Here is an 18,603-nt window from a genome sequence, read left to right as displayed (position 1 = left end):
CAAATTCTCACGAGGATTTGAAATTGGACGCCGTGGGTACCATCTTCTTTGCATTTGGGCTAATTTTGAGGAGCAAAAACGTGATCGAATGGTAATTTCCTACCACCCGTTAAATGCATATGCTGTACCCTGGATGTGTTGAAATGAGTTATACCACCGTGTCAAGGCACGGTGAAGTAAAACGTCCCGGCAAATTACATTGTCAACGGGACGGGCGTAGGAAATTGCTAACGATCTGTTCAGACATGGGATAATGCCTAACATGTACGATGCATGCGTCTACTCCGCCAGTAGCATGTAGCTCGAAGTGGTTTTATATATCTTAAATAAAAATACAAAGCAAATGTGTTTAAAGGTGTCGCACTGTTATAAATAAATATTTGTAGTTACTAAGGTTTTCAATATTAGAACACTAAATATTTAAAACAGGTGTTTTAATTACTGTAGTGTTTTGCAATCTGACAATAATAAAATAATGAAGTGATTACATTTTCTACTAAATTGTTGATAATTTACTAAAAAGAAATTACATATGACAACACTTTACCGCGCCAAAAATTAAATTTAATGGCACAATTTTAAGCATTTCTCGCCTTGGAACATGTTTTTATGCTAACTTTAAAATGTACATCATTATCTCTTAACTATATATTATATATTTATCCCAACTACAAGTATCCAACGGAACTAATTACAAAATTTGAGATTACCGCGTTTACTACATCGGCCATTATAAATATCTCGAAAAATTTTAGATATGCTTAGACCTCCCATTACAGTGTAAAGTATTAATGAGAGATAACACAGCTCGGTAATTACGACGATAGAAAGAAATACGTCCATATAGTGGTGAGTAGTTCTAAACAATTTTGCAAAAAACCAGTCTGGCACAAATTAAAACATTCTTTATACAACATACTATTTATACATCTCTAAGGGACGTCAAATTGAGTCTAGTCTGTTTGGATGTAATGCCTCAGATCTGAGCAAAACAGGTAAAAGAAACTTAGTGGGAAATTTTTTATGACGTAATTTTTTTTTGATGAATTTAAAATTACATAATAATTGGAAAAAGGTGAACACATCATTCCTCAGGTCTATGAAGTCTTATACAATGTATCTTCTATGAGATATTTTACAATGCAGTAACCCTTGGTACACAGATCATTGAGATTTTTTTTTATAAATTAGAAATGGAATCTTTTTGTATTTTGTGGCATTACCTATAGATGCTTTTGCTAACTCAATGAAGTTAAATCTTAAGTAAAAATAATTTGTTTAAGCTTCTGATACATTGTGTTACAGTTTCTGTAACCAACACCAACCATTCAAATCTATAGCATTATGTAGTTCTTAATACTTTATTAAGTGTATTTGCAAAAGTTGTGGGCTTTTCCAAGATCAGAACATGTTTAGACAATCTAATGAAATGGTAGTTAGTAGTGGCCCAAGCAGTGGTTCCTCTGGGAGCTCTCAAGCTTCGTTAACTTAAAAGAGGTCTTAGGATGTGTGCCTTCTGTGCTCAGTTGCCCTGATTTGTGGAATTTGCGGATACCATTTGAGAAGCAGAGACCGGTTCAAAAAAAAGGGAATATATTTAGAATCCTTGTCATTTTATTACAAGTTGACAGATGTCATTATTTAATGGAATCAGGCGTTACCTTACGGAAGTCCATCCTAAGTAAGTAAAGGACCAATATTTAGCTACTTCTTCACATGCAGTAGCAGTCGTGCAACAAAAAACACCGCCCGCCAGCACGCTGATAAATGCGTATGCGGCAAACAATGCGAATCACTCAACACGTGTTTCACCCCTCCACGGGGCATCTTCAGGAGTTATATTACACCAATTAGTGCCAAACACAGAGTGAGTAACCTCACTCTGTGTTTGGTTTGTTTTTTGTTTTTGCATTTTGTTGCACGACTGCTACTGCATGTGCGGAAGTGGCTAAATATTGGTCCTTTTCATACTTAGATGTCATTATACAGAAACTCAGATTCTATTTTCTATCAAATTGTGCTCTAGTAGCCCTTTTTTGACCTGACTTACATTAGACGGAGAGGCAATTGCAGATTCAGAGGAAGCGAGTGGACAGGGTTCCGAGGGCTTGGAGCCTTACTTATTATTGAATAGACTCAAGGGTAATATGGGGCAATCACTTATTAATACCTGTTTTAAATTCCAACTCAAGAGTATCTGAGAGGGTTGAACCTCAACTTGGTCCATTGCTATTGTCCGGCTTACATTACTATCACTTCGAAAAGAATCAGCACTGGGAAAGTGGCGGAAGAAACACCTGCAACGTTTCTTTCTATCACATAAAATCACTGTAAATTATATAAAGCGCAAAATATAATAAATGAATAAATAACAATAAATAAGTATAAAGCACAGAATACCAATTGTTGAGATATCTTTTTTATTACAAATTTTCAGTTATTAAATAACTAATGCATTGTATAATATATGCAGAAGGTTGAGTTCAAGCGGTAGAGTTGGCGCTGGGAGCGGCAGCCGCATCATCAGCGCGGTCACTCTCGTCGGACTCCTGCTCCTCAGAATCGGAGTCCTCGTCATCGTCGTCGTCAGACTCCGAGCAGGAATAAGAATAGTCGCCGCCCTCGGCACCACTGGCGTCGTAACCTGTAGGCAGGACTTTTAACTTTAATAATAAAAATCAAGGAGTTGGCAAGTTATTTTATCCACATCACCCACAAACAATATAACTTTAATGGACTAAGGGATGGGGGAAGAAGGCTGGTTTGATGAAGTCAAATCTGGACTCTGACTTATTTTCGTAAATTATTGTTAAATTATAAACAAATTAATTTAAAAATATGGAGATTTTTCTCAAATATGTCTTATTTTTTTCTTTTGCACTACTCATGTTAATACATATTGTGAGTACATAGCTTCATATGAATTTGGATACTAAATAAACACAATTTTTGTGAATACATAAATTTGAAAAATCACAGATTGTACTGTACTGATCAATTACACCATGAATTAAGTATACCGTAAAAACATTGTGAAGTGTAACATATTTCATCTCGAGATAATTTTTATTTTAATCTGTATTTGTTCATGTTTGAAAAAAAAAATTAAACAGTAGAGAAACACTGGCTTGTGGTAAGCGCCAACTGGCTTTGATTGTTTTAATTGGTTCAGTAGTAATTGTAATTCTAAAATAAATGCAGTAAAATCAGTGACCCACCTCCGTATCCACCTGCCCCGTAATCGTCGTCGTCGACCGGGGCGGCGCCCTGTCGCCCGTAGCGGTGGGAGCGCGCTGCAACCAAACAAAACCAAATTCAATAATATACTTTTTTAAGTTTCATAACTAAGTTAAAATCAGTGCATAAATAATATATTATCACTTAAGTATTTCTCATTATGATTAGTGTGGTGATACATTGTAAACTAAGGCTTCCTGTACAATAAATATGCTTAATCTGTCAAATGGCACCCTGCATGGTAACGGAGCAGTCACTAAGCATAATAAAGACTATTCCGTAAAGGAAGCAAGTAGGTAAGCTTTAAGTAAGGAATATTTTAGAACAAGGGCGCAAAGTATCACTGCAAGATGTTCCTTTAATTCTTTGCCAACTTTCTGATGGAGGGAATCAGTGAAGACTGATCCTCCATAAAAATAGATCATGCTTATTGCAGAGGTATACATTGAAACATCAGTGTATTTGTATTTATTCGACGAATTTACCCGATATTTCTGAAATCTAACTCAAAAAATACAAAATCTGTTACTATTTAAATTGTAAAGCTATTGGATTAAAGATAAAGATAAGAATCATTTATTAACCATTGGAACATTTAACAGAACTTATTGATCGTCATATATTTTTTAACGATAGATTATTTTAATTATACAATATATAGATTTATACATTTACACTTTATCAGGTAAAACCTAAATGAAATATAATAATCAAGCGACATCATTGCCAAGGATTCTTGTCATTTTATTAAACACCTTTTCTGTCAATTCACGTTTAATAAGCGTTTTGAATTTTGTAAATGGTAGTTCAAACACGATATGAGGAATTTTATTATAAAATCTCTCAATTTATTACAACAGAATGACTTTTTCCAGTTCAAACTTTTAGTACAGTAAGTCTTGGTGTATTGTAAATACATTATTAACATCCCCTATTTTTGGAAAATATTTTAGATATTGTCAATGTACAAAATATCATAAAAATATTGTGAAGTCACCATAAGAATATTAACCTCTTTAAGCTGATTTTTTTTGCTCCAAGTCTTATGAGAGCTCAAGAAATTTATTAAGCACAGGCTCTACCAGAAGGCTTATTACTCTATTTCAGTGTATATTTAAGATAAATAGGTTAAGAATTAATTTGTTCTAATTGAAAAGAAAAAAATCATCTATTCACAGCTACTTCAATTTGCCAATCAACTGGACTGTTGGTAACTTTTGTTTATCTACTGGTCTCTCCATTCTTAATTTGATTTAGAGAAAACCCAAGCGAAGATCTCTCCATAGTTTGTTAACCAACTTTCAAGCTTATGAATGATGTCCAAAATGTATGGTATGACCTGATTTATGATAGATACAAAAAAATCTTTATCAAATACATATTGAGTTAATTTAATGTGAAGTATGTATATACTGACTGGACATGCTGAGCTCGCCGGTGAGCAGCAAGGCGAAGCCGCATTTGGGACAGGGCGGCGCCGCGCGACGTTCCAGTTTAGTGCCACGCCTACGCACATGCTCGTCGCAGAAGCACGTCTTGCAGCGCAGGCATGAGTACTGCCCCAGCCGGTTGCATGATTGACCTGCAATGTGGCGAAAAGTTAGTTACACTAACTTTTATTTTCTGTAGCTGCCACTTGACCACTTCAACATACATATTTTATCGGACGCTTTTAATCCGTGGGGCCTAAACAGCGCCATATTCATCTTGTTGATAAACCACAGAGTATGAGCAGCAGCCAAAGTGAAAAAGGACGATAACTTATACACCTGCAGGAATAATATTGTGTAGCTCGTGAGTTAAAGCCAGCCCATAAAATATGAATGTTCAAATGGCAGCTACAATTTCATTACTGGACATAATGCTTATCTAATAATATACTTAATAGTGTCAACTATTGTGTTTGGTTCACCAATACCTCATGATTGTCTTAATAGGATATCCTTATTGTTATATATATGTAACCTGATAATCTTGAATCTTAGGGAACATAATTGAATGTGGACAAATACTCCTAGGTCTCATTGTGGAATAAATAGACACACTGGTGACACATACAGAGAGTTGCCACTTGAACCCCTAGAACTAATAGAACTTTTAATATATTTTTACACTGTAAAGTAAGATTCTACATAAGTGTTTTATTACAATTTTATGAAGTGGTATTGATGCCTTTCCTTTGACAGTGAACATAGATATGATAGTACTCACACTTATAAGTCTCAGACTCCAGGACCTGGCAAGAGGCCTGGTGCTCAAACTGGTCATCCTCACACAGGAAGCCCTGGCAGAAGCAGCAGCGGAACACTCTGCCTCCGTGCTCCCACACTCCTGCATATTACAATAATTGAAAGATCACATGCCATAGAACACTCAAGCTATAAAAAAATTCAGTTTATTAAATAGTGAGGTTTGTCAACATGATGACTAAACAGACTTATAATTTGCTTTAGCTGTTTACCACCTCTAAAAAATATTAATACTAATTATTTAAAGTATCAAGAAATAGAATATTTATCAACTGCTGCTTATAAAGGTGTTTATATCGCAACACAATGAAGAAGAGTGCAAAATTTATAATACCTCTTTCACACTCAAGACATACAGCATCAGTGAGTGGACAGGTGCAGGCATGTGCAGTCAGACACTTCCGCCCATGGCACACCCACGCTTCACAGAAGTCACAAATAGCACCCTGAAAACCAAGTAAACAATCATGAAAATATCACCTTTGTTGATTAAATACAAATAATAAAAAAGACAGTACATACCACCATCCCAAGTCCAGTGGTATACACTCCTGGGTGGCGAACAACACAGTCTCCAGACTTCAACATGCACTTGGCTTTGCCACAGTGGGCACAGACAGGCAGCCGCTGCAAGGCCTGGCAGAAGTAGCAGAATGCACGGCTCTTCTGCTTCCTGTAATTCAAATTGGAATACAAATAATTATAAGTTCTTCAAAACACAATCAGAAAATTAATAAGAGTTTTAATATCCATCATATGAAATTATTAATGTATCATACATTAAAGTGAAAAGTACAAAAAAAGAGTATGTTATAATTTGTAACACATTACAATGACTGAAGTTAAAGATATTTTCAATAATGGTACTTGGTTTTAGTTAGGTGGCATGACAAGCATGACTGGAGACTAATCACCGGTCATGATGTAAACTGGGAGATCATTAGTTGATAAAGAGTTATTGCATCTCCCCACGAATGCCCGCTTGTCAAATTAATGTTAATGATAATAAAACAAATTGAAACTACAGTTTTACAATTGCAAATATATTTTCATTAAAAAAAACTATTTAAGAAACCAGTACATACAATGCATGTAATTTCTAATTAAAGCTAAATATTACGTTATCAATAATCATTATTTACTTTTGGCATTTATCACACTCCATGGGCATGTTACAGGGATGTTGTGCTATGTCTACGTGTTCCCGTGCATTCCTGATCTCCTTCTGCCTCAGTTTCTGTTTCTCCGCCTTCTTCCTTTGTCCTGTCTTTTTCTTAGGCATTCTTATTCTCAAACGGATACTAATACTTCAGTAAAATGATCGAAATTCACTAAATTTTATTAAATCTGTCACACGCGGACATCCTTATATGACTTATATTTTAGACAGTGACAGTCTTGCACACTGCACAGGTAACATCTGGACAAGTGTCATTGCCGTTTATAAGAAGAATATAGAGGCAAGGCCTTCATAAGGTTTCTGTATGAAATAGATACTAAATCTATCAATCTGTTTCTAGGACATTTTACAGGGATTAACATTATCAAAATATATGTTTTTTAATATTTTTAATTTATAATCGTATCGTTTTTTTTAATATACATTTATTTTATCGTATCATTAAATAAGAGGACAAAACCAAACTTAATTCGAACAGTTATAATATTGCCAACATCACTTTTTACAATAATGGCCTTTTGATTCTTGATCTACAAGTATGTATTAAAATTATTCTAAATATAATATCCGAAAAAAATTATGATTCGAATCTGGCTCTTTAAAAATCTTCAAGTTTAAAAATATCGATGAACGAACATATGTAACTCGAAGGTTATTCGTATAGGACTCTTAAAAAAGTTATTATTTTTTAATACTGCACGCTCTTCTAAATATGATTTTTATATTATGAATTATATTTTTTAGATGTCGCTTTTACATGGCTGCCATCGAAATGTCTTTTTTATGAAAACATTGTTCGCCTGGCAATCCCGAAAGTGAATTATCAAAGATCAAAATAAACATTCACTTGTAATTGTGGCATCGTTCGCGGCACGAGACGTTTGTTTACGAAAGTCCAGTTTGTATCCTTCGTGCGCAATTTACATTTCTAATAAGATATCGCGTCTTGATTAGTTTCGACTTATGATGTTGGTGAGAGACTTGGTAAGCATGATAAGAAAAAATTTATTTGTAGATTTAATAATTATAAATCGGAGGTCGACTTGCAGACTGGTAAACATTGTTGATATAATGCAGAATTTATTTTCGCATTTAAAGTACTTTCGATTTAACGGATGACAGTGACTTTATGTTCGTGTAGGTATGAAAATAAAAAAAATTTCATTAGTCATGAATCAATCATTCACGTCTTTAATGTACAAGTTAGTAAATATCTTTGTCTTAGAGTTGGTTTCATTTTATTTAGAGTTTAGGTATTATTGCTGTTAAAAAAATTGTTATTTTTACTTTTATTACTTTTATACTACATTTCTCGTGTAATAAAAAATGGCGGGAATATCGCAATGAATGTTTTTTTTTTGCGATAACGTTGCATGTCGGCAGTGTCGTTCGTTGCACATACATCGGGCGAGCGACAGCGGTCACTTGTCACGCGAGAAGGTCGAAGCATCCTTTGTCAGTATTCCGAGTGTCGGATAAGACTCGGTGCACACTGCACGCGCCGCTTTTGCCAAACAATAGAAATTTATATAATGTATACGTTTTTACCTGTTGACTTTCACATAGCTTCACTGTTTGCAGTCGAAAACAAATCACCCTTACCGAAGAGATCTCTTAGTAAGCAACAAGGATCGGCCAGTTCCGATTATTCATTTGAAGAAAAATATTATTCACCATATAGGATCATCATGAGATGACTGCCAGAGGAATCCAATTTGATTGAAACTAAAATGAGATTGAGCTCCCATGTAATGGAATCCTTTAACTTAAAGATAAGACAGTTCCAAACGCGCTGTAATGTAAGACTGGCTCATAGCAAACACCCGGGCGCCCAAAAGGGTAAAGCCCATGCCGAGCTTCGGGTCCCTGAAGGTCCCGACGAGCTTTGCTATCAAAAATAAGATTCAGGCCAAGCGCGCTCGACGTCATACCTCCTTAAACATAGTCTTTATATTCTATAAATATTTCAACTAAACTTCATTAAAAAAAAATTAAAATGGCAGATGCTGAAGGCACTTCCGCTAGACCACTTCGCACTACCTAAGTTTGAGTGCATATTCGAGATTTAGTTTAAGGTTTCCTAGAAGGGCCTTGGCTTGGACTAGCACTTGCTATTATCTGATAAGAAAAATATCTTAAATTTTGATTGATTGTCTTCTCATATAAATTTCCATTAGGGCCGTTTCAAAGCGGCTTGCATCCAGGGCCTTTCGACCTTAATTCTTGATTTAACCTCGCAAAGGAATCCTCTGCATAGCTCTCTCCATGGCTCGCTGAGCAACTATCAGCCAATGTGGCCAGACGAATGTGTCTGCCTTTTCGACATTATTTTTCCCGAGATGTTCTTGATTTTACTCCACACCGTACGGGTGTTACACAACGTATCCCGGACGTTGGTAACGTGTTGCGGAAGCAGCAAGTAGTTCCGGATGAAGCGTCGCATATGCTGAAATACTATACGAATGAGATTAGTTTTGAATCGCAAAGTGGGTAACAAAAAGTATTCACATAAATTTGTATCACAAAACTTTGGACAGCGATGCTTATTACATATGTAAACCGTGCGTGCGTTCACCTACAATTATGGATACAAAAACTTTGCCAACGTTCCGGTTCACGTGCTCCTTGGTATCAGTGTTCGTACTTCAAGATGATTTAAATCATCAACATCATCGTTTCAGCCGTAAGACGTGTTGGACAAAAGCCTTCCCCATAGATTTCTAACAGGAGCGGGTGAAAGCGACTTTAGTTTGGCGCGGTGTTTCCAAAACTTTTTTCGTCCCATATTCCACTTAAACCTTTCTTTATATTTTTAAAGCGATATGGTTAAAAGTGTGTCGTGTCAATTTTGTAACCCTCCCCTCCCCCATGAAGCGTGGGCTTCTCGTTGGAAAACACTGGCCTAGCGTCTTCCGATGACCTCAACAATATCCTTTGTCCATTTTTTTTGCGTTTCTAGAGCATGCAGTTTACATGGCGATAAATTTGACACAAAATTACATCAAATTAAAATAGTTCATGAAACAATATTATTTAAGGAAATCGTGCAACCAACTGATCAGGAATATTAGAGAAACTGATCACAAAAAAACTACTAAGTACTAAAGGATTTTTTGTCTTTTCATGACCTCGTTTCTGTGGTCTCTCATTCGATCCCTGTCATGGAGGGATAAGGTCTTTATTTACGTTACGATTTTTTTACATGTTTATTAAAACTTTTAAAATGATTGCATGATATTTTTGAGCATTATTCGAGAGTGTACTGCTATGCCATGCACAGTTGCTCACAATTGACTAATTAATTTTATGCAAATAATAAGAATAACTTATTTGTTTTAATACAATCATCTAAAATTACAAGCCACAGTTTATTGTTAGTTCATCCTAGTGCGTGGTGAGTAGCAACTAACATTGACTTAAGTTCAAATTGACGATTATATCTACCATCTCAGCGGCTGGTTTCCGCGACCAAGCGGCAATGCGCTCGTTTAGCGTCATGTTCGGTCTTTATCGACCCAACTCATCTCCCGGAGAAATCCCAGCAGACCCCTGACGTTACCGGCGACCTCATAGAGGCACCTCGGCGATCCGAGAGGGGTAGCCCTGTAGGGTGCTACTCCTGTAAACCGAAGTAGTATGTTAGCAGCAGTGTCGTCCTCGTCCAGGCACGCCCTACACAAAGTACTGCCTGTAACGCTTGATGTAAATAGACGTTTATTAAAAATACCATGACCGATCAAAGCCCCTGCCACCAAATGCTGTAGGGTTCGCGACAGCCGCCGCAGGGCGTTAGAGAGCCGGCAGCTCTGTTGTGATACGGCAGCTATTTTGACTTTGACATTGAAAAAAAGTGTCCTATTATAATATTTGTTCTTAGTGGTTAGCACTTTTAGCGTTCCGCTCGCACGTGCCCAAGGTGGCAGGTTCTCATGGTTCTACATGGTTACACATGGAACCACTGACGCTCAAAGAAACCTACACGTTATTGATAGCTACCTGTTTATATTATATTTAAAAAAAAAAAACATTAACTGTCTGAAACACTCAAATTCCTTACAATTGTTACATTCCTCACATACACATCCACTCGTACAAAACATATACAAACACAGCGCACGTACTCTTATATGCAATCGTTCCTTTTGCGAAATCTTTTTTTTAAATTTGTGTTATTTAAAGTTACGCCTGTGCTCTTTACACTTGAATCATGGGCACGGGGTATTAGTTTCATTTATGATTTTTTTTAATATCGACTATTGAAGAATTTTTAAAGTAATCATAACATATTTGACCGGACTGCAGGTAGCTCTCAAACTTTTAGATCACATAGGCGGATGGTACATAGGTCGGACGCAAAGGATCTCGAATAAGCGCTTCAACTTAAGTTGACCATTCGCGGTTATTGGAGAATATCGAGTTTGTAACGATTGCTATTATCAGGTTATATATAATTAGGATGGCAGCGTGAATATCTCGTGATATAGCACAGGTGCATGTGTGGCGCCGGCCCGCTGAGCGTTTGGTTATCGAGGGATCGATACGACGCGCCGGCTGCTCTCCGGCGGCGGAGCTCACCTCAACCCGAGCGTCCGCCCGCGCCCCGCACCCCAATATACCTCTTATTGCGAAGCAGGAGCGCATAGTTTCGAATCACATTCGCGACGTCGCTCGGTATCGAAACAATGTACTCATATCAACAGGATTATTTTGCATAATTTTCAGAGTAAATTCACGATCGGCGTGTGGGATAGTTGGTTCATATTTTCCATTATCAGTAAACGATGTAGGGCTATCGAAGCCTCTGTACCGAGCCTTTGGAAGAGGTTATAGCTGAAGAAAAAGAGTTACGTTAGCTTTGAGCAATGCTTGTCACGTGGTAGCTGAGCACCAGACCAGTACTGAGAGACTACGTTCGTCCTAGTCTCGTTGGTGTATATAGGAGTCCAGGGCCTGACGGCAATTGCATTAGGCGCGCTGATTAGAAAGGGAAGTGCGGCAGAGGGGGGAACAGGAGGGAGTTTTTCTTAGGCAACATCGGTCTAACTTCATTCTCATTCATTTTGGCATATAAATAACAAGCGGCGACGGACTAAGCTCACTCTGTGTTTGGCACTAATCGGTGTAACATAACTCCTGAAGATGCCCCGTGGAGGGGTGAAACACGTGTTGAGTAATTTGGCGGTGGAGGTTGTGTGATTCGCATTGTTTGCCGCATGCGCATTTATCAACGCGCTGGCAGGCGGTGCACTTTGTTGCACGACTACCACTGCATGTGCGGAAGTGGCTAAATATTGGTCCTTTTCTTACTTACTTCATTCTTATCCAACTCATCATCTACATCGTTTCAACTTGAAAACAATTCTAAAAGTGTAAGTCACATACAGGATGATTGCATAAATGTGTAAAAAAGTTGAACGATTAGTCCGTTTTTGAGTAACACACCAGCTTTAAAACTTTTACACCTATTTTTCATCCTGTATCGCTAACATGTTACTTTTTTTTCTATTGGCAATGCTACAGTCCAATATCTTGTGGCAGTCCAAAGTCTGCAGGGACAGATAGTATACAATGATTATTTTTAATTACACGTAATCTGAATTTCGGAATCCCTTTTTTGCTATATTATCATCATGTCATTTATTATTTCTGAAACCATTGATTTTTGTATAGCATAACAGTGTGACAATGACTTGCTACATTCGCACCGGCGGTTCTAGTGACGACTGCGCTTGCGCCTGGCTTCATTTGACCGTTGTTTTTTTTTAATTTATTTCGTTTCCACTACCGCGTTTGGGGCTGGATCTCTACGTTATCGAAATTTATTCATCAGTCTCCTTTCATGCTTCTCAATTTCTTATATACTTTCCTTCTGTTTTTCTCAAACTCTTTCTTTCCTTCTATTTCATACTTTTTATCACACATCGCCTTTCTGCCTTCGTTCTCATTTCTAGATCACAGTTTTTTTTATTTCTAATAATATTTTCTTTCTATTATAACTCTTTTTATATCTATTCTTAATCATGTACGAATTTCTGCTTGCCGGCATAACTTACCGTTGGTATTTAATGGAATCAGGCGTTACCTCGCGGAAGTCCATCCTAAGTAAGAAAAGGACCAATATTTAGCCACTTTCGCACATGCAGTGGTAGTCGTGCAATGAAATGCACCGCCCGCCAGCCCGCTGATAAATGCGTATGCGGCAAACAATGCGAATCACACAACCGCCACCGTCAAATTACTCAACACGTGTTTCACCCCTCCACGGGGCATATTCAGGAGTTATGTTACACCGATTAGTGCCAAACACAGAGTCAATTACCGTGGGTCTTATGCGACCCTTTTGTTTAATCTCTGTGCCACATTTCTACATAATTCTAGAAAGACAGCGACATTAACATCAACCCATGGGGGAAGCAACGTCTTGCTCTTCTCTCCTATCTATTGCCTGTCGTTCGACTCTGTTAGACCGGCCTTTACAGCTTCGGACTCAGGGCTGTGTTAGTGCCGCCAGCGCGTTATTTCTTCACGCATCAAAGTTTACATACTTCCAGTCTCAGCAGCTTTTATCAAACATGACTATATCTTAATGCGATAAGAAATATATTAATCCTTTAAAATGTAACTTACAACAATCGAGCGATTTTACGTCACGCTGACGTTTTGTATTTATAAATAGAAAACTAATTATATTATGAACATGCAGGCGCTTCCTATCCAAACGACAAGGGCTATATAAGGCAGTCCGGAGGGCCAGTAGAAAATTGTCTCTTCCAGCGTGCTTTGGAGAACTGAAAATGTTTTGATTATTTGTTACAGAATTATTTGTTAGTGAAAATGCAATTATTAAAAGTATAATAGTAATGGTAGTACACAATTGTTCCTCGACCGTTAACACAAGTATTTCGGAGCAACACTTTATTTTTATATCATTTGTTGAACTTAAAAAGGTCGACAGGAAATGTATTTCGATATAATTAAGTCGATTAAAGCGAATTATATTTGAAATATTCACTTAATTGAAATGAAAACAATTTCGATGCAATGATAATGTACGGCAACTGCCGGCGGGTCAAGCACGCGATGGCATATTTATTTGTTTTAAGACTCGTCACAGTACAGCCATGTGGCGTAACAAAGGGGGCAGGGAGGAGTAGTCAGTAGGACACTAATATTTTAGAGGTCTAATTTGGACGACGTGACCAACCCGCATGGCCAAAAGCCTCGACATCAAACCAAGGAAGTTATTTATAGACATACGCTTATGTTTTAGGTAAAGCGCGTTGAATTGTATGGTAGTTCCTCAATTTTTTTCAATTAAAAATATAGCTCGGTAATCTACGAAGTGTGTTAATATTACCCCCTACATCTGAAGTCTTGTCTTATATACCCTACCGCCAGTAGCTGCCAGGCTAGAGATTGCACCGCCGAAGGCTTAATTCGCGAGTGGTGCAGGCATCGATCCCGCGCGACGGAGCATGTGGCGCGCATGCGCACGCCACCCGACTACAACCCCCTCCCCCTAATCTGAATTTGCAAACGTCAACATTAAAGTACGCGATTTTTTTGGCAACGGCGCTGGCGACCCGTTTGGAGTCGTGTATTGACCCGGGAGTGGGCGCCGCGTGTGGTGAGGACGCGCGCGGCGCCCGCGGCCGGAGTGCTGAGCGGAGCTGACGGCAGCGCGGTCCGCAGGTGAAGCGCGCGGGCGCGGGCGGGCCGCTGGTGCCGTTCTTCAAGGCGGTGTGCGTGTACTTCGCGATGGGCGCGGGCGGCGGCGCGCCGTCACTGGCCGCCGTCGCGCTCAAGTGCGCGCCCGTGCTGTGCCTGCTGCTCTGCGTCGTGCTCAAGTGCTCCGGCGCGCCCGGAGAGCGGTAAGCCCTGCTCCGCTCTGCGCGCCACTTTGCGCCGGGCTCAATTCCAATACATGCAATGGGTATGATTCTAAGAGCGTCGCCTTTGGTCAACAAGCATCAAATTTCAAAAGCTCATACATCGCATTGTTATAGCAGATCACATGTCACCAGGCACAAGGCGAACGTCTCGTAACTTCGCTGTAAACAAGGTGTTGACACGCACGGCATTCCGTTGTATTGTTTCATTGACGAATAGAATCAAAAGCAAGAGGCTGTAACCACAGCTTCATGATCTTGGGAGTATCGCATTAACAACAACACTGTACAACGCACGGTGGCACACTAACAAATAGAAGCCGGTGAAAACAATCGATTTAATATGATCTTAACATAGAGACGATGTAATAAATAATATAGGAGATCTATTACGTCCCTACCGTCTTTATATTCTTCTTATTGGTATGTCCTTGGCAGAAGAGTAATGGTGATCACGGTGTAGCACACAATCTCACGTAATTTTGCCCTTTTTGAGATACTTCGCACGTCCAACTTCAGAGGCGAGTACGTAGAAACGCAAGCCTACAGCTTTGAGCTCTCGCTGTCTCGTGTACCTTAATACTAACGGTGTATACCCGGCGCTGTGTGCCGTCGATGTGCGCAGCGGTCGCTACGCGCGCTGGGTGTGCGTGGGGCTGGCGCTGTCGGCGGCGGGCGACGCGGCGCTGGTGTGGCCGCAGCGGCTGGCGGCGGGCATGGCGCTGTTCGGCGCGGCGCACGTGGCGTACGTGCTGGCGTTCGGACTGCGGCCGCGCTGCAGCCGGCTGGCGGCGCTGAGCGCGCTGGCGGCGGCGCTGTACGTGCGCACCCTGCGGCCCGGCGCGCTGGCGGCGCTCGCGCCCGCCGTGCACGTCTACGCGGCGCTGTTGGCCGCCATGGCGTGGCGCGGGGCGGCGCGCCCGGGCCCGCAGCGCGCCGGCGCGTTGCTCTTCGCGCTCTCCGACGCGCTGCTCGGCTACAGCCTCTTCGGCGGGCCCGTGCCCTATAAGCAGGTTCGTGCAGGCCACAGGGCGTCCACCGCTGGACGCAGACGACCTGAATAAGGTCGCTTGCCTACCTTGTAGATCGAAGATTCATTTACCATTCATATGTATAATCATCACCATCCTCTCACACTTTTCTGTCTCAAGCATTAACGTTTAATTTGTCGGAAATCATCAAAAATTAAAGGCAGACTACTTTTCTTTGAATAAAATATGTGTCTCAGTTTAGCTGCGATAAGTGGTGCTAAGCTGACCTAAACCATAATTGTCCCCACTGTGCCAGTAAGAACTAGGATTAATCAAAAACGAATAATTGGTGTGCTGGACAACTATTTAATACATTTGCCTCTGAATTCGATGCAGTAGTGATTGTTACTGTAATGAATAAAGCTATAAGCTGTTAAGTGATCTAATGTCAATTGCGTCGTAACTTATGCATCATTAAACAAATTAGATGTACCATCTCTCTAAATGACGCCAGCTAAGCCTGCCATTAAGTAAACCGAGGACATAGTTCAGGTCGCAGGAGTCTCTGGACGCGTTCAGCGCTGGACCGGTCAGCGTGGCGTTCCGTGCCTTACAAAAGGCGTCTATCGGCTGACATAGTGTTGATGTCACATATACCGCGCTCAAACATCCAGCGCTTGATAACTCTGTTAAAAATGGTACAATATTAAAATGTGTACGAGTTGGAGGGAGACTAAAGAGGAGACGAAACGTATGTCCTCTCCGGTGTCAATTACCTTTCGCCTCAAAGTATTCTGGCTCCTCCTACTCTTCAGAGCCTTGTTTCGTCTCTCTCTTGTGTTACCTTCCAGCTCGTACGTAACACACATAAACACGGATTATGTAATAATCTCTCTGCTTGTCATGTTTCATGCGTAGGTCCTGGTGATGTCCACGTACTACACGGGGCAGCTGCTGATCGCGCTCAGCGCGCTGCAGCAGCCCGAGGAGCCGCGCCAGGCCTTCTGAACGCGCTCCCCGCACGCCGCTCTCTTGCCACCACACGTTGCTCGGGACTCTGGGCCAACAAATATACCGGACCCCCACACCTCTCTATTTTATATAAGATATTGTGTACTTTTACAACTCAACACACAACGCGAAGATATTTACATTCGCTACCATTCTTATCGACTTTCCAAACACATCTGCCTCTGGTCAAAATGATCTTTTAATCTCTTTTATGAGAGCACATGAGGCGGTATTTTTTTTTTAAATACAATGACTTCATAATATATATGTATCCACTTATTAAGTAACTTAATAAGTACTTATATCTAGATATAAGTACGGAACCAACGGGGGGTCAGAGGCCGCGTGCACTCCGTCATCGAGGATCACTCTGCGTGGAAGCAACATTTAAAGGAACGAAGTTGACTTTGCTATTAGATCCATTTTCAATGGCAAACCATCTAGTTGGTTTGAAGTTCACAGTCGTGTGCCAAAACCCGTTCTCCGCAGTGCCGACATCACTGTCTTATGAGAAACCATAAGAACACATGGTTGTCCAACGACAAAGAGATGTCTCCGTGATAGTCCGGGTGTATATGCCAATATCGAGTCGAGTGTACGGAGTGTAATGGATTCAATTACTAATCAAAGGCATGACCTTAGTGGCAGGAGGCGCGGGCAGGTAATGTCCGTGCAGGCACACTTGGAAATTTCCACGCTCCTTTAGAAAAAATTTCTTAAAGATCTTGTAATGATAGGCGCCATGGCCCGACTACTTTGGTTGTTAATATTTGAAAATGAAACCAAATTTGTTCCCGACTCGCACTCCCACAAGAGAACCGTCTGTATAAGCGGCGAAGTTAAATAATTTTATATTAAAACAAGAGTACTATAAACTCCTTAATATGGGCTCAAAACTTGTATTGATAATATCCCGGTGTGACATCAGAGATGTTTAAACAGCCGATAGAATTGAATGCAGCTCGGAAGAGGTCAAATTACCCGAGAGAGGTTCCACTGCTTAATTTCTTCATTTGACAATTCAAATTAATTGCCGTTAATATAGTCGATCAAGCATGCGTTGCTTGCATGACATGTCTACCTGCTGCACTACCAGTGCACAGGTGCGGTCGTGTGATTTCGATGCCATTTGAAATTCAATATCGCTAGCAGCGACCCGCGTCTCGCTCGGTTCTCGAGCAGTTAAATTGATTGAATGCGCACGATTTGTACGCTAGCATAATCACCGGTTATGACCCTATGAAGAACGGAAGATGGGTACTTGTTTTCTTTACATTTCTTAATATGCATTTATATGAGAGTTTGGCTCTTCTGGCATTCTCCTCGTGACGTATACAAGTGGTCACTCTAAACCAGTGTTTCTCAACGTGGGCCTCACGCCTCAAAGGTGGGTAATTTGAGAATGGAATCTATGGTACAAAGGGGACGTAAAAAATTTGGAAAAGATTAGATCGGACATGGCTCAAAAATCTTGGGAAACATTGATCTAAATGCTCCAATTTAGATAAATAAAGGTCTGCCGGTTCATCAGTTCACCCATCATCTTTCTTGTGCTCGACCCAGAACATGTGATGACCTCACGGTAGTTGTCTTAAACAGCGCGAGACCTCGCCGCATATATTTATAATGAATCAGAACACTGTGTTACAGTGATTACTTTGTGATAAATATTTGATTAACTCTTAATTTCCCGCCTAAGCGTGTGATTATAACTAATAAAGTGATAGTTTATTTGTTATGGGTAAAATGTTAAGAGAATTTATTTAAAAAAAATTGAAATCCAAAATTAGATGTGAATCGTCGGACGTGGTCAGGTGTTGGTTCGCGCCATTGCGACATATCGTCTCCTTAGAGTAAGAGATTTAGTTTTAAGCATAATATGTCAAACATATGCAAAACATTAATGCGAGCACCGTGACAGGCGGAGCGGTTTTCGATTCACCTAAAATAATTTTAAGTATTCATTACGCTTATATTTTTTTACGGTAGTCAAGAAAATTATCATTAAAAATGCACAATCGCTCCCGCGCCCGCTCCGCTTGTCACGCGGCGTGTCTCCATTGTGC

At 40.0% G+C, this 18,603-nt stretch overlaps 2 protein-coding genes across 2 annotated transcripts; one reads left to right on the top strand and one right to left on the bottom strand.

The window, feature by feature from the left end:
- Nucleotides 1–2,411: 2,411 nt before the first annotated feature.
- Noa36 (zinc finger protein 330 homolog Noa36) lies at nucleotides 2,412–6,880 on the bottom strand. The gene is made up of 7 exons (XM_068766918.1): nucleotides 6,629–6,880; nucleotides 6,009–6,159; nucleotides 5,821–5,932; nucleotides 5,449–5,568; nucleotides 4,655–4,819; nucleotides 3,219–3,293; nucleotides 2,412–2,644 (listed from the first exon to the last, which is right to left on the bottom strand). The coding sequence occupies exons 1-7, from the start codon at nucleotides 6,766–6,768 to the stop codon at nucleotides 2,484–2,486; spliced, it is 924 nt and encodes a 307-aa protein (XP_068623019.1). The 5' UTR covers nucleotides 6,769–6,880; the 3' UTR covers nucleotides 2,412–2,483.
- A 668-nt stretch (nucleotides 6,881–7,548) lies between these two features.
- On the top strand, nucleotides 7,549–16,819 carry LOC137923797 (lysoplasmalogenase TMEM86A). Its single transcript, XM_068767069.1, has 4 exons — nucleotides 7,549–7,650; nucleotides 14,359–14,537; nucleotides 15,181–15,568; nucleotides 16,445–16,819. The coding sequence occupies exons 1-4, from the start codon at nucleotides 7,630–7,632 to the stop codon at nucleotides 16,532–16,534; spliced, it is 678 nt and encodes a 225-aa protein (XP_068623170.1). The 5' UTR covers nucleotides 7,549–7,629; the 3' UTR covers nucleotides 16,535–16,819.
- The last annotated feature ends 1,784 nt before the right edge of the window (nucleotides 16,820–18,603 follow it).

This window comes from Battus philenor, unplaced genomic scaffold (genome assembly GCF_028537555.1).
Source record: "Battus philenor isolate CCGP_79_NKW_IND1 unplaced genomic scaffold, ilBatPhil1.0.hap1 SCAF_22, whole genome shotgun sequence".
Taxonomy (NCBI): Eukaryota; Metazoa; Arthropoda; class Insecta; order Lepidoptera; family Papilionidae; genus Battus; species Battus philenor.
Note: the sequence above shows the minus strand (reverse complement) of the source record. Positions and strands in the feature narration are given on the sequence as shown.